A 16,371-nucleotide genomic window follows, 5' to 3' on the forward strand; every position below is an offset into this window, starting at 1 on the left:
AAACTATTTTGAACATTCATTTTGAAAAATTTTTGAATTCCAAGTTCTATCCCTCACTCCATTTCCTCCCCCTCTCTCATATGGGAAGCAACATGTTCAATCATGCAAAACATATTTCCGTATTAGTCATGTTGTGAAAGAAGAAACAGACCAAAAAGAAAAAAAGAACACAAAAAAATAAAGAAAGTGAAAAATAGTATGCTTTGATCTGCACTCAGACTCCATCAATTCTTTCTCTGGAGGTAAATAGCATTTTCTTTTCATCGTGAGTCCTTTGGACTTATTTTGAATCATTGTATTGCTGAGAATAGCAAAGTCATTCACCGTTGATCATTGTACGTTGCAGTTACTGTGTATGATATTCTCCCAGGTTTGCTACTTCACTTTGCATCAGTTTGTGTTTTTCCAGATTTTTTCTGATTTTTTGCATATATATGTATATATGCATACATACCTACACACACACACACACACACACACACACACACACATACACACACACATATGGAGAGAGAACTATACATAACCATTTACATTCTTTATATATAAGATGATCTCTTATACCACCCTCTTCCCTGTTCTTCAAATGCTGATTGATCATTATTAAGTTGAGAATAAAAAAAAAAGGAAATTGTTTAAAAATCCTAATGTCAAGGACCTGTTCTGATTGGAAGACAATCAAATATTTTCACTTTTAACCCATTTTCAATTTGAAGAAGCAGCAAAATGATGACCTGATACCCTTAGAAAATGCCTAACAAACATGGCATTATGAGAATCTTTTGGAGGTCTTTTGGAGGAGGAGGAGGTCAGTGCATAATAAATACAGTGGTCACTGCTAAGCAGTCCCACATAATTAGAATGAAAGTCTGCTAACTCCCGTTCTCTGAGCCCACATCAAAAGAGAAGGAAAGTGTATAAGGAGTTTTCAGGAAAATGCCTTATACCAAGCAAACTGTCTACAAATCAAAGGGTAGCAAAACACTATAGGATCAGCTCCCTACAAAAGTCACATGCAAGAAGGGTATGCCCCTCTGCCGAAAGAGTCAAGAAATTTCATAGTGAAATAGTGAATAGTGCTATATTGATAGTACAGTGCTCCATGAAATCAGACATTTGTCAGAAGTCCACTGAACTGATTGATAAGTCCAGTGTCTGAGATCTGAAATTACTCATGACTTCAAAACAGATCTGCACTTCCAGTGTGCAGTATTTGGTGTTCTGCAGTAGGGAACCTGTCTGGTTAGCCTCCTATTTGAGGACACCAATCTATATATTACCTATGCCAAATGTGTCACAGTAATGCCAAAAGATATCCGCTTAGCATCATTCATGGAGAACATAAATTCCACTATGAGGGGAAGTATTTGTCATTTTCAAAACAAACAAAAAAAATCACTTCTTCCTGTTTTTGGTAGTTCTGAACATTCAATCATCTTCCCCATGGGTTCAAAGTGCTAGAAATAGGGAAGGCCTAGAGTAGACATTATTTTAGTTTATTGTATTTTAATTGCAAAATTGAAGGAATAGCACAGAAGACAGCAACATTAAAAGCATGAACATATCTGATTGTGAATGGAAAAAGCTGGCAGAATCAGGTATTGGCAATTTCTTCCCACTTCATTTTGAACATAAACATTCAAGTTTATAAGATATAAAGCCAAAAAAGTATATAAATTATGCTTTATAAATAATGTAGTATAAATAATAATAAAATGTAAATAATACTTTATAAAAAGTATATAAAACCAAAAAATTTCCATAAACAAGTTTCAGTGATTCAACTTTATAAAAATTATAAACAAATATGCTAAATTTTCTGAATATTTGGATTTTTTTAAACAGGAAAATTTATTGGTGGTAACTAGTGTTTGTATTATTTTGAACATGATAGGTTCCGCTCAATCACTATACTTTTCTACCTGAGTTGTTCTACAGGCAAGTCCAAGATTTTAATATTATCTGTCTTCTGTGCTATTTCTGTAAGTTTGTTATTAAACTATGTTAAACTAAAATAAAAAGTCTATTATGGGCCTCCTCTATCTCTAGCACTGACTTCTATAAACATTTTAAATTCTATGTTTATAATTTATTTTTCAAATGAAAGGTTTTGAAGTTTTCTGATTTAAATGGCCCAAATTATTACTATGTAATATATGTATACTATATATTACAAAAATTACTATATTATTAGTGTTAGTACTAACCTGAATGTTACCTTATTTGTCTACACAGTCACTGCATTATTCATTTTTAAAGCAATTTTAGACACATGAAGTATAAAAAGCATTATCTCAAATCCAATTCTGTTCCACGATATTAACCCACAAGGCTGATTAGAATTCACATTCCTTCAATTTGCAGCAAATTGAAACTATACTACTCATTTTCTCTTTGATGAGGTTAAAATTGCTTATGCCTCTTTCATCACATGATCTGATTACTTTGTGCTGGTTGTAAATTCAATTTCATGCTAGAAGTGACTTATGCAGGAAAGATTTGTAGGAAAATTCTGAGTATTTCATAATATGTATTTTTAGTGATTCAATTAAGTTTCTTTAAATATACTTTGAGGTATGACTCTCAAGTGCTACTTCCTAAAGGTAAGTAGTTAATACAAAAAAACCAATTTTTGTCTTTCCTTTAGGAATTTCAAGTAAATCTCCAGTGGGTTTAAACACTTCATATCATATTATTTTTACATACACTTTTCATTATTCATTTATTTGTCCCTTCTTATTCTTTAGACAGTCATTAAAGTTCATTTAGTCTAGCTGAGTTCTCTCACAGTTGAATAGGGTTTTATGTATGACAATCTGAAAAATTGTCAATCCAGGCTTCAAATATTTTTTAACAGGATATGTAAATGCTATATTATTGCTCCTACCTCATAAGGATAGAGAACCCTTTTGTTTTCTGTCAAATTCCACTGAATCACAAACAAAAATGTGTTGAGGATCACAAGATTGCTATTTAATTTTCTGACAATGAGAAGGGGAGAAGAGGGATAAAGGAGAAAGGTGAAGGAATAAGCATTTATTAGTCACCAACTATGTGCCAAGCACTGTGGTAAGACATTACAAATATTATCTAATTGGGAGAAACATCAAAGGAAGGCAGTGTGGTATAGTGAAAAGGGCATTGAATTTGGAGTCCCAGGACATGCGCCTGAATCCCAGCTTTGATACTACTCACTGAATAACTGAGCAAACCACTTAAGGTCTCTTGCCTCAGTTTCCTCATTTCTAAAATGAGGGAGCTGGAGATAACCTCTAAGGCTCTAGACTCTATGAAAGGTTAAACTCACTTGATTTTTTTAAAATTAAGAATGGGGAACATAAAGCTTTATTGAATGGTCATGTGCAACTTGTTCAAACAGTTTTGACATAACACATGTCACAGCTCCTCCATCCTAGTTTTATGAGTTGCTGTGGCCAGAGATCTCATCACCTGGTGATGCGCAGATCAGCACCTACCACAGTAATGAACTGAAACGTCAGCCAGGACTTAGCCACCTTCCATATTAATAGGGCCTACCAGAGTTTTTATAGCTGTTACAGTCTAGGGCCATTCAAGAAGGACTTTGGCAGAGAACTTAATAAATACAATACATATTTTGGAACATGCTTCAATTCCATATCATGATTATTTGAGGGATGGAGGAAAGAGACAAGGAAGGAGGGGTTGAGGAAAGAAAAGAGTAGGTAGAAAAAGTAAACAGAATGTGGGAGAAAGATAGACAAATAGAAGATGTCAAATGAAGAGAAGAGAGGAGAAGGTGCTTAGGTTCTGTGTTGGTAGAAATAAACCACTCCTTTTTACTTGGTCTAAACAGAGAAAAATGACTGACAGTGGTTTGATGTTGGAATATGTTATGGAGGAAGTCTGTGAAATCTTAGTGCTTTTAGAAGTAGATAGCTTTATTTTCATCTCTTTTAAGGGATAAGGAGGAGAACTAGATAGATATCCTCCTAGGATGGTAATAATTATTATTATTATAGCTTACCTGCATACATGGGCAGTGAGGCAGCACAGTAAATAAAGCACCACACCTAGAGTCAGGAAGACTTCAGTTTAAATCCAACCTCAGACAATTACTGGCTGTGTGACTCTGGACAAGTCACTTGATGCTCTTTGCCTCAGTTGCCTTATCTGTAAAATGAGCTGGAGAAGGAAATGGCAAACTCTTCCAGTATCTCTGCCAAGAACATGAACAGTACAATTCATGGGATCATGAAGAATCAGACATGACTGAAACAAATGAACAACATTTATATATCTCTTTAAAGTTTGTAAACAGTTTTGCTTTCATTATCTTACTTGATCTTCACACAAGCCCTGTGAAGCTGGTGCTATGGGTATTATCATCCTCATTATACAGAAGAGAAAAATGAGATTCATATAAGTAAGATGATATGCCCAGGGATATATAGTTAGTCAGCATCTGAGGCAGTATTCACCTCCTCCTGACTCCAGGTCCAGTATACTTTCAATTTCACCACATTGTCCCTCTCATTCCTGTTTCTAAAACTTTAACTCTGTGCAATTCATATGGCATTCTTCCTTTCTTCCTTTTCGTAACTGGTCTTGGATACTCCAGAAAAAAAGAAAGATACCTATTATACACCTATAGAGTTCCACCTGTGTCTAGTAGGAATGTGATTAAATTACCCATGTGACCATAATACATACCTACCCAGTAAGGACAGTTTTTGGTTTTTTCTTTTTTTTTTTTTTTTTAATTTTCTTCTGTCAAGACAAATACCATTCAAGGTTGGAATCAGAACAGTTTTACTACAAGGGTTAATCCAGATTCATATCCCTAATTCTTTGGACAGAAGGGATGGCTCATTCCTGATCAGGTACCACACGTATGAAAGTATCCAAGATAGGCTAAAGATAGATGCACGTTATGGTGAAGAACATATGACTCAGTCTCCATACGTTCTGTAAGGTAAGAGACTATTTTGTGATCTGGAATCCTGTATGGTGAAAACAGAAACTCAAATATGAACGGATGAAGGAAAAGTCATTTGTTAAGTGCCTACTATGTGTCAATTGTTGTTCCGTTGATCCAGTAGTGTCTTACTCTTCATGACCCCATGGACCATACTGTTCATAAGATTTCTTGGCAAAGATACTGGAGGAGCTTGCTATTTTCCTTCTTCAGTGGATAAAGGTAAAGAGAGGTCAAGTGACTTGCCCAAGGTCACACAGCTGGTAAGTATCTGAGGTCAAATTTGAGCTCAGGTCTTTCTGACCCCTGGATCAGCATTCTCTCCACTGAACCACCTGGGTGCCTCAAATATCTGTTTGTCAAATACTGCTTGCTAAGTATTAGGGATACAAATACAAACAAGCAAAAAGGGGAAAACAACATATATGTGGAGAGAAGTAGCCAGGAAGGAATTTTGGACAGGGAAGTCACTGGGAGGTGATTGGAATCGCAGGGCAACTGGCTATCCCTCATTCCTGGCATGTTCTCTCCTTTCTCACCTTCCCTTCTTAGTTTCCCCAGCTTCCTTCAAGATTCTACTCAAATCTCTCCTTTTGCAGGAGGCTTTTTCCTGTCCCTCCAGATGCTAGGACCTTCCCCTCCAAGATTACCCCTGATCTACTATCTCTATATCTTGTATGTACCTAGTTATTTTCATGTTTGTCTTCCCATTAGAATGTGTGCTCCTTGAGAGCAGGAGCATTATTTTTGCTTGCCTGGTATATGGTAAGCACTTAATAAGTGCTTGTCAATTAACTAACATATTGACAGACCCTTTTGAGTAATTGTACTGCTCTCAGAGATATAACTGGACAGGGGGTGAAGGAAATAATATGGATGCAACAACATGGCATGAAGATGGCTAGAGAGTAATGTGGTTGCGGCTAGTGCTCTGAACAACTATGAACAACAAGAAGACCACCAGCCAGAAGCCCGGTCCCCAGGTGGGAACTAGAATGCCAGACAGAGGCTGGAACAAGGAGCATAGAAGCATGAAGATGGCCATCACGATGGGCTCAATAATACCTATGGACACCAGCAGAGGAGCTAGGCCCATAGTCCACTTAGGAATGGGGGTGGAAAGAATGGGACTCAGTCAGCGAAAAGGGCCTAAAATTGATGGTGGGAGGGTCTGAGAAAATGTAGACTCCATTTAGAAATACTGTATATCAATACACCAGTGTAAAGTCAATTCCAGAAGTTAGTAGAGACACTGTAAATCTAAAACTAAACAGTCTGCTATTATAAACCTATGGAAGAAATACTGGATTTGAAGTCAAGGGGTTTTTGCCTTTGCTACCTATTAGTCACTGTAGTAGATTGTGTGATGGACTTGAAGTCAGAGAGACCTGGGTTCAAGTCCTGTCTCTGAGACATATCACCTACGTAATGGCTGGGCAAGTTACTTAACCCCTCTAAGCCTCAGTTTCTAACATATGTCCTGCCTATTTCACAGGGCTTTTGGGAAGGTCTAATGGGATCATGTATATAGAGTGCTCTGAAATAATAAAGTGCTTTATAAAAGTAAGTTGTTTTATGACCTGTTTTGCCACATGCCATGGTACACCTTCTCTCATGTACTTAGCGGATATGGCAGGAATACCTTCAATGCATGCTTTCACAGGTACCTTTGAATATGACTTAATCTCATTTGACAGCAAGGCAGTATATGGATGGAGTACTGGACTTTAAGTTAGGAGGACCTGAGTCTGAAACCTATCTCAGATACTTATTGGTTGTAGATTATTAGATAAGTCACTTGACTCTCTCAGCATCGGTTTCCTTGTCTGTAAAAAGAAGATAATAATAGAAGCAACTTCACTTCATTTGTGATCATCAAATGGCAATATATGGAAAGTCCTTTGCAAACCTTAGAGTATTATAAAATGTTACCTATTATCAATTGTGAGACTTTAAAAGTGTGAGCCTATGATTATATAGCAAAGCCAAAGCAAGAGAGGTCATCATCATCATCATACCTGGTTAATAATTCATATTTACATAAGTCTTTAAAAGGCATAATCTGCCTTCCACATAACAACTTTGTGAGATAGGTAGTATAAATATTATTATCCTCCTTTTACAGATGAGGAAACTGAGGTCCAGAGAAGAAGAGTGACTTCCTTAATGTCACCTCAGTAGAAAGTATCAGAACTAAGATTTGAACCAAGGAATTCTAGATACCAAATCTAAAACTCATCACTTCAACATGGCGCCTCTCAGCATGTATACTGTGTTAGTCCGATGATGTAATATAAAGCGTGATTATATACTTTGGATATGTATAGCCACTGCATTCAATGAACTTATGACCCAGAGCACCTAAAATTTAAGTCAGGCTGCTACCCTTCCTAGACGATTAAGGGACTGGGGAAGTCCAGTCAGCAAGCATTTAAGAAGCATCTAATATGGGTCAGGCACTGTAAAAAACCCTGAGGATACAGAGAAAGGCAAAAAAAAAAAAAAAAAGGTATTTGCCCTCAAGGAGCTAACATTCTAACTTGGAGACAACTTCTGAACTATGTACAAACAAGATATAACACAGAGTAGATGGAAGACAGTCTGAGAAGAAAAGGCCTTAGCAGCTAGGGAAAGCCTTCCTGGGGTAGGAGACCTTGAATGAAGTCAAGGAAACTAAGAGGCAGAAATTTTGAATTCATGCCTCATCCATCTGTGATAAGACAACAGGGAAGGAAGAAGAGCCCTATGCCAAGCTTATAGTCAAAGTTGCATAGGAGGCACAAAATCTAAGAGTAAATAGGAAAGGTCATTCTGGACAACTTTCCCAGACAGAGTTTGTTTTGTGGCAGTCCTAGAGTTTCTTCAAAGGGAGAAAACTGTCAGTATTGGATTTTGGACTAGACAAGTAGTAATCAGTTGGAATATGGGCCTGGGGAGAGGGAGAGAGAGACAGAGACAGAGAGAGAGAGAGAGAGAGAGAGAGAGAGAGAGAGAGAGAGAGAGAGAGAGAGAGAGAGAGAGAGAGAGAGAGAGAGAGAGAGAGAGAGAGAGACAGGGACAGAGACAGAGACAGAGAGAGAGAGAGACAGAGAGAGAGAGAGAGAGAGAGAGAGAGAGAGAGAGAGAAAGACAGAGACAGAGAGAGCGCATATGAAGTGTCCTGGAGGGCCAGTGCATACCAGCTACCAAGATGGTAAAGGTAATTTGTGCGATCATGATCATGGACTTCATAACTATCTATGATGCCTCAGAGCACCTGAAAATGGGGACTGCTTTAAAAGTAGATGACCATGTTACACACTGTTGTGATCTGAGGAGGCTTCTTCCTTCCTCTCATCTGCACATGCCAAATTCCTTCTCTACCACCATTTGATACTCGCAGTCTCATAGTTAGATATTCATTCCTTTCTTACCTCTTAAAATGCAAATAAATTCTTGAAAAGGTAACTCTTTCAGCATTTATTCCTCAGTGTGAATAAGTTTATGAGCACTGTACCTAGGATTAGGTTTTAGGAGAGTTGGTAGTCTTGAGAGGCTATGAGCTATGCTGCTTCCTGAAGGGTGGCAGTGAGGGGTTAGGGCAGATTAAAAAAAGGTGGGAGGAATCTGAGGGATCTAGGGGGTTAAGCTACTTAACAATTTACCTAAAAATTGGCACTGCTTGGAGATTCCTAATGTTCCACAAGAAATTAGCTTGTCCAAGGCAAGAACAAAAGGAAAGCTTTGTTCAATTGTTCAGTCCATGGGTTTGAGAGTGCATTAGGTCTAAGATTTTAGGAGAGACAAGAAAGAAAAGAAGGATGGAAGGATGGAAGGAAGGAAGGAAGGAAGGAAGGAAGGAAGGAAGGAAGGAAGGAAGGAAGGAAGAAGGAAGAAAAAGAAAGAGAAAGAAAGAAATCTATCCAGTCCACCCCAAGTTAACCTGGCAGCTTCTGGCCATCAAAATTTACCTTCTTTTGTTGAGAAGGAAGAGGAGAGGTCTAGGTTGAGAGAAAGGATGAGCTGAGTTACCCACCTAGCTGGGTATCCATTCAGGCAGCTTGGTCTACTCACAGGTTGTGTTCCTCCTTCATTTTCGAAGACTACCATGACATCAGAGAAATGATGACATGACTTGCACTTGACTTGGTTTTGAGTAACGTAATAATGTAATCAAAAACGGGTCCCTGCCCTGACTCCACTCAACAGCTATTTTGGACCCTCCTGGCTTAGAGTGAATGACAATAGTAACAGTTTCTCTTCAAAACTCCTGCCCCTCCCACTGTGATTTATCTATTTTTTTTCTCTTTTCTATTAAAGGGGCCATCCCCCTGACTACTTTTTAAAGAGGGCTATTAATTGAATGGGCGTTACCTCACTTTAAGTGAGTACCTGAAAAGGCTTTGGCCCAAAAGGCAAGGTAGCCCATTGCATCCTGGGCTGTCTCCCGTCATCCTGATGAATATCTGGTCCCTGGATCAGATGGCACAGGAGGAGAAAGTGACACTGGTGACTTTGCACAGCCCTCTCTCACTCAAAACAAGGAAGAATATAAGGGGAAGGAAAGAATATAAGGAGAGATTATCATTTAAGTGCCTTGAAAACTAGACTAAGAAGTTTTTTTGGTTTTGTTTTTGTGAGACAGTTAGGGTTAAGTGACTTGCCCAGGGTCACATTGCTAGTAAGTCTCTAGAGTCTGAGACCAAATTTGAACTCGGGTCCTCCTAACTCCAGGGCCAGTGCTCCATCGACTATGCCACCCAGCTTTCCCAGATTAAAAAGTTTAAGCTTTTATTCAGTAGGCAATGGGGAAGCATTAGTTTTTATCAACAAGAAAATTACACCATCAAAAATGTGCTTTATGAAGATTAATCAAATTGTGTGTAGGAGATGGATTATTGTAGAGGGAGGCTAGAATCATGGAAATCAGTTAGGAAACTACAGCGGTAGTCAAGATAAGAAAAAATAAAGACTTGAGCTAGAGTGGTTGCTGTGAGAATACAAAAGAAAGAATGGAAGAGAGAGACATGATGGTAGAAACGACAAGACTTGATTATCTAGTTGAATATAAGAGATGAAATAGATAAAGGAGTCAAAGGTAACTCCAACATTTTGAAACAACATAATGAGGAGAATGGTGACTTCACTGACAAAAATAGAAAAAATCAGAAGGAAGAATATGTTAAGGACAGCAAAAATGAACTTGTTTTTAGACATGTTAATTTAAAATGCTTAAAGATATTCAGACCCAGAAATGCAGAACTTTGAGAAAAAGGTCATATTCAAGATGTGGATTTAGAGGCAATATTTGAAGCTATGGAGATGGATGAGGAGTCACTGATAGAATTTAATAAGAGAAGAGAATAGGGTACCAATTTAATAAGCTGAAATATAATAATGGTAGAAATAAAGCATTTTCTATATGAGTTCAAAACATTAACATTAGAAGCACAAGACTGAAGAGATGTGTGATGGCAGTTTGAAAAAGAACTAGGCGTTTTAGTGGGTAGAAAGGTCAAAACGAGTTGACAATGTGACACAACAGTCTCTTAAAGCTCTGTTTAGAAACCATTAATATCCAGTCATCCAAGATGATTGTCTCTGTCCCTGGTCAGAAAACATCAGGCAGTAATGTATTCAATATGGACCAATGTATAAGAAAAACACTGATAAACCTGGAAAGCATCCAGCAAATGCAGAATGGTGAAAGCTCTCAGGATCATTGTATATGAAGATCAGTTGAAAGAACTTGGGCAGTTTAGCCAGAAAAAGAGAAGACTTACAATAGGGGTTTGAGGAAATTGACAGTTCTTTCAAAATATTAAAATGTTCTTCTCTGGAAGAGGAATTAGCTTTGTTTTGTTTGACCTCAGAAGACAAAATTAGGAACAATGTGAAAACCACAGAGAATTAGATTTTATTTAGTGTAAAGAAACTTCCTAACAATTTGAGCTCTTCAGAAATGTTATAGACAATCTTCAAGCAATTTCTGGATAGCTACTTGTGTTGTATGATAAAGAGAGGATTCCTGTTCAGGTACAGGTTGGGCTAGATGGCCTCTGAGGTCACTTCCACCTCTGCCATTGTGTGATTCTGCATAGAAATTCAACACAGAGATGTGAAATTCAAGGAAGAAGAGATTACTTATATCTGGGGAGATCAGGGAAATGTTTTGCACCAACACATACCATCTTCAATACCATGGCTCCAAACTATCATGTCAGGTTAAAAAAATGGATATAAGTCAGTGATACATGAACGAGATGACCTCCCAAGTTCACCCTATCTTGTCACATGGTTTCCTGATGTCAAACAATGAAAAAATGTCTATCCTCGCCTTCTTGTCCCCTCCATGACTTATTTTGTTAAATGCTGAGCTCTTTCAGAGATGTTGAAGAAAGTTGAAGATGTTTTATTTAGTCTTGGTACCCAAGGCTTAAAAATCTTCTCCTAACTAATATAGATACTTTTGCTATATACGTTTAGGTTCATTTGCCAGATCTAGAATTTATATCAGTGTTAGGGATTGGCCAGTAGAACATCAAAACCCCAATAAACCCCCTATTAGCTAGCTATACCTATCATTTCATGGTGTGGCTCAATGGATTTAGGTGACATCATCCTTTCGATATGTGATACTACCCATTCAACAAATGAAATAATGACAAGTTTTACTAATGACATTCTCTCTATCCAGGGAAACACAAGTAAATTTGAATTCATTCTACTGAAGCTTGGAGGTAGAAGTTGAGATGGATATTTTTAGAGAGAATTTCAACATATATGTGAGGCAAAAAAAACCGTATTTATATTTTATCAAAAGATTAGCAGAATAGTCTCTCAAGCACCACAGTATTTTTTAAAAATAAATGTTAGTCTCAGAATTAAAGCTGTATGGGTTTTAATGTTAATGCCTGGATCCCAGAAACACCCAAAGTTGTCTTTGACTTAAACCATTTGCAGATATTGTGAATGAAAATGTAAACTGGTTAAAGAACTAACTCTGAGTTCTTCTTCTAAGATATGCAAATAGTTTCACCAATCAGTCGATTAACGAATATTTATTAAGTGCCTACCATGTCCTAGGCATTGTGGTTGGTGCTTAGAATACAAGAACAAAAAAATACACTATCTCTCTTCTCAAGGAACTTACATTCTAAGAAAGTTTCGTGTGACTTGAATCATACGCTTTGTAAAGCATAAAGTGTGTGATACAAATGGAACATATATTATAATAACTTTGATGCTTTCTAAAGAAATTTTCCCTTTAATGAGTCTACTTTTACCTATTCTTTTGGAATCCAGCCTTCCTTTTACATTATTCAGAATGAGCAAAGTAAATCCTTCGATTTGGTCTAGTTCCATGAGAAAAAAGATACTATCTTGTCATAATCACAAGTCTCCTTTTGTTTGTAAGCTTTAGTAGGGGAGTCCAGAGGCCTTTTTCAAATCAGTCTTAAACACACACACACACACACACACACACACACACACACACACACACACACACACTGTAAAAGCAAAGACATTTTTTCTTATTCCTATATTTTGTGATTCAATATCTAATATACTGAAAGGAGTTGCTAATGATGATCTCTTGATTTAAGGAAATATAAGTAAATTAGAATTAATTCTATAGGAAGAGAATTGAGGGTAAGGAAATGGGGAGGGCATATTCTGTGTGAGCACACAAACTTAAGCCACCAATATTTCAATGGTCTGTAGTTCACTCTATTTGTGATACCTTCCACAGCTATGGATTTCAACTCCCCTATAACCAAGATGGTTTTTGAGAGTTGCTGCAGACAAAATATTCATAGTCTCATGGGGGAAATGGAAGGGAACTTGTTAAATAAATATCTTCGAGGCACAAACGTTTTCAGTTAAACAAAAGGTTAGAAAAATGACTTCTAAACTCAAAAGTGGTTTGCTTAAGATTCTAGTTATCAAAGAATTAAAGATTCATGATCTTCTTCTCATTTTATACTCTCTGATTAACTTGGAATAACCTGAGAATATAAGACTTTAAATTTCAAGGAATGAAAGAGGAAATATTCTGGAGAAGAGATTTACCATGGTCTAATGGAAAGAGTGCTGCTGGATTTGGAGACAGAAGGAGCTGACTTCAAACCCAAGTATTGTGTGACCATGGACAAGTCAATTACCTCTTTGAAATTGCTTCTTTACCTGTCAAATGGAGATGATCATCCCCTTGGCATCTACTTCATAGGGTTATAATGGGGTTCAAATGATCAAATTTATATAAAAAGTTTAAATGTCAGATATTGTTTTATTGTTATTGTGTGGATTCATTGAATTAATCATCTCCTACCTGTAATTTGGGGCCTGGGCTATCAGCTTTATTGCTATAGATTGGCATTCAGCACAGAGCTTGCAAAATACTTGGTTTCCAAAGTGTTTACTACTAGAAAAAATGTGAAATGAAACATTTTTTAAAAATAAAAATGTTTTTCTGGATCATTAGTCTTTTATGTCAGAACAAAAAGTTTACTTATTGTTTTAGCTACAGTTTTTTACCTTGAAAGTATCAGAGGCAAACAGACTATCTAATATTATTGAGGTACTGTGAACTTCAGGAGATAAGTTAGTAGCAAAGCTATTCCATTCTTTAGATGACAGTGAAAGAATTTAAGACTGTGTCAGTTATGGAGAAATAAAAACCACTTAACTGAATTTTCATAACTATTCTATTATCCTTTCTTCACCTTCCAAACCATCCAAGTTCTGTCTGGAACAATAACACAGAAAAAGGTTTTCTCATAGGCAGAGACAGCAGAGAAGAATGTCTTCAGTTAGTGCAGTTGTTCAAGGAAAATCTAGAACTACTCAATACAAGAATTACTGGGTGTTTCTTTTACCAAGAAAAAGGAAAAAGAGCTGGAAAGAGCTCAGTTGGTGGATTTCTTTGACTTTCTAAGGTATGATTGATGTCATCCTCATGGATCTGATTTGCTTTAAAAAGACAACTAAGTAACTATGCTCAGCTATGTGATTTTAGACAAATCACCTAATCTCCTTGTGCCTTGGTCTCCTTATCTATAAATATAAGCCTAATAACACCTTCTCTACTTACCTTATAGACCTGTCAAGATCAATTGAAGTGATAGATGGGAAAATGCATTACCAAAGTAAAATCACATTAAAATGTAAGCTATTATTATTATAATATAAAGCAGACTACCAAATCTTTCTTTTTTTAGAGGCAACTGGTGTTAAGTGACTTGCCCAAGGTCACACAGCTAGTAAGTGTTGGAGGCCAAATACTTCTAAACATAAAGCATCCCTGCGCTTATGTCTGAGCCAAGTTCTGACATGTATTATTTACTTAGAAAATAAACAGGCAAAGAACTTGGCTTGTTAGAAAACTACTTTTCACTAGTAGCTGAAGAACTAGTCCTGACTATGAGTTCTAGAGTTATAGTTCTCAGATTTTGAAGTAGTGATAAAATCAAGGTGGTGAGAAGAGGAAATGAGTGAAAGGATTGGACTTACACTGATGAGTACCAAAGGAGAGAACTGAGATTGAAAGTTAAAGTTGTAGGGAGGCAGATTTCCACTTACTTTCTAATTAGAGCTATCTCCAAATGAAGTGGATTGTCTCGTGAGATAATGAGTTCTCCATCACTGGAGGCTTCTAGACAGACTAGAGATCACTTGTTGCCATAGATAGAGTGATGGGCCTGGAGTCCTGAACCCAAGTTCTTCCTTTCCTGCCCCCAGACACTAGCTGAGTGACTTTAGGCAAGTCACTTAACCTCTCTTGATTTCAATTTCCTCATCTGTAAGATATCAAAAACACAAAACAAAACCAAATCCTACCAGGATTACTGTGGGAATCAAATGAGATCACATATGTAAAGTACAATCTATTATATTGTGCAGGGGATTCATCCATCAGAAAAAGCATTCGATAAGGTGCTCTCTGAGTTTCCTTTCTAGTTCTAGGATTCTATAGGCTCATGGAAATAATTTCCTATGACATGCCTATGATGCTGAGATATTTATCTAGACTTATAGGATTTAGAACTAGCATAGATCTAAAAAATCAAAATTTTATTTTACAGCCAAGGAAAGTGAGGCCCTCCACAAGTTATCTACCACAGCTGCCATGGAGACTTCATTTTTGTTGATGAGAAGAACTGCCATGGGGAATATCCTGAAATAGAAGTTTTTTAGAAAAACTTTTTCCTAATATTTATAGTACTTTCTATGAAATAATGCAAATAATAATGATGATACATTCATATGAGATCTGTAAAGTTCTTTCTTCACAACAGCCTCAAGAGGTACCCATTTTACATATGAAGACATAGAAGAGAAATTAAGCGATTTGCCCCCAGTCATTATAGCTAGTAAACTGCAGACAGACAGGAATCAAATCCAGATCTCCTGACATTAAGTCTAAGACTTTTTTTTTCACTGTACTATATTGTTCAGTCAGCTCATAATTTCTGAAAAAAAGCAGAATTTAACCATTTAAAGCAGAATTTTTTGAAAAGCTTTTTGCATCATTCTGTTTTTGATATCACCTCCTTCAGCCTCCTCTCCCCTCTGTTTGGAGGGCTGAATTCCAAAGTCCTCCCAAATTCCTCCATTATAAGGACTGGACTTTATAAGAAACTGGATTCTAAGCTCACTTCATTTTACATCTGTGCTTTCTGGTTTCAACTCCAAGGAACAAGATGCCCAGACTCTGGGCACCTTCTGATGGCTCTCCTCCCTTCCACCACCCCAGCTTTTCTGCCTCCTGAGGGCAAGGGCTTTATTTTTATTAACTGTATCCCTGGTGCTTAGCAGTTGTTGTTCAGTCCTGTCCAACTCTTTGTGATCCTGTGGATGAGGATTCCAATGCTGTCCACGAGGTTTTCTTAGCAAAGATATTAGAGTAGTTATCATTACCTCTGCCAGTGGATTAAGGCAAAAAGAGATTAAGTGACTTGTCCAGGGTCACACAGCTAGTTTCTGAGGTCAAATTTGAACTCAGATCTTCCTGTCTCTAGGCCCAGCACTCTGCTGAGCCACATAGTTGCTTCCTTATCTGGGACATAGTAAGAGCTTAATAAATGTTTACTGGTTTGACTTGGATTCAACTTTCATGGAACTATTTGGAAGTCTGATGAAGTCTATGGACCCTTCTGAGAATAATGTGATTTTAAAAAAAAACCAACTAAAATGGAAGGAAATGCTACATTTCAATTAGTGGAAATACAGATAATTTTTTTTTCCTGTCCAGTTTTACAGACTTCTCCCCACCCCATCCCCCTTTAAAAGGTACCTTACAATATCTGCTACAAAGAGAATAAAAAGAATTGGCCTGGTGCTGTGGAAAGAATGATGGACTTTGAAATTAAGTGACCTACCTGGTTTTACATACCATCTTTTCCTTGTGACCTTAGCCTGGCCATTTCATCTCT

General features: G+C 37.1%; 2 protein-coding genes across 3 annotated transcripts in view; both read left to right on the top strand.

The window, feature by feature from the left end:
* C5H11orf65 (chromosome 5 C11orf65 homolog) overlaps positions 1-16,371 on the top strand; it is a 154,748-nt gene that overhangs the window by 69,051 nt on the left and 69,326 nt on the right. The window lies entirely within an intron of this gene.
* POGLUT3 (protein O-glucosyltransferase 3) overlaps positions 1-16,371 on the top strand; it is a 47,308-nt gene that overhangs the window by 23,000 nt on the left and 7,937 nt on the right. The window contains 1 exon segment of the mRNA XM_072615673.1: positions 4,757-4,944. Coding sequence (XP_072471774.1) covers positions 4,757-4,944 — 188 coding nt within the window.

Source organism: Notamacropus eugenii, chromosome 5 (assembly GCF_028372415.1).
Source record: "Notamacropus eugenii isolate mMacEug1 chromosome 5, mMacEug1.pri_v2, whole genome shotgun sequence".
NCBI lineage: Eukaryota > Metazoa > Chordata > Mammalia > Diprotodontia > Macropodidae > Notamacropus > Notamacropus eugenii.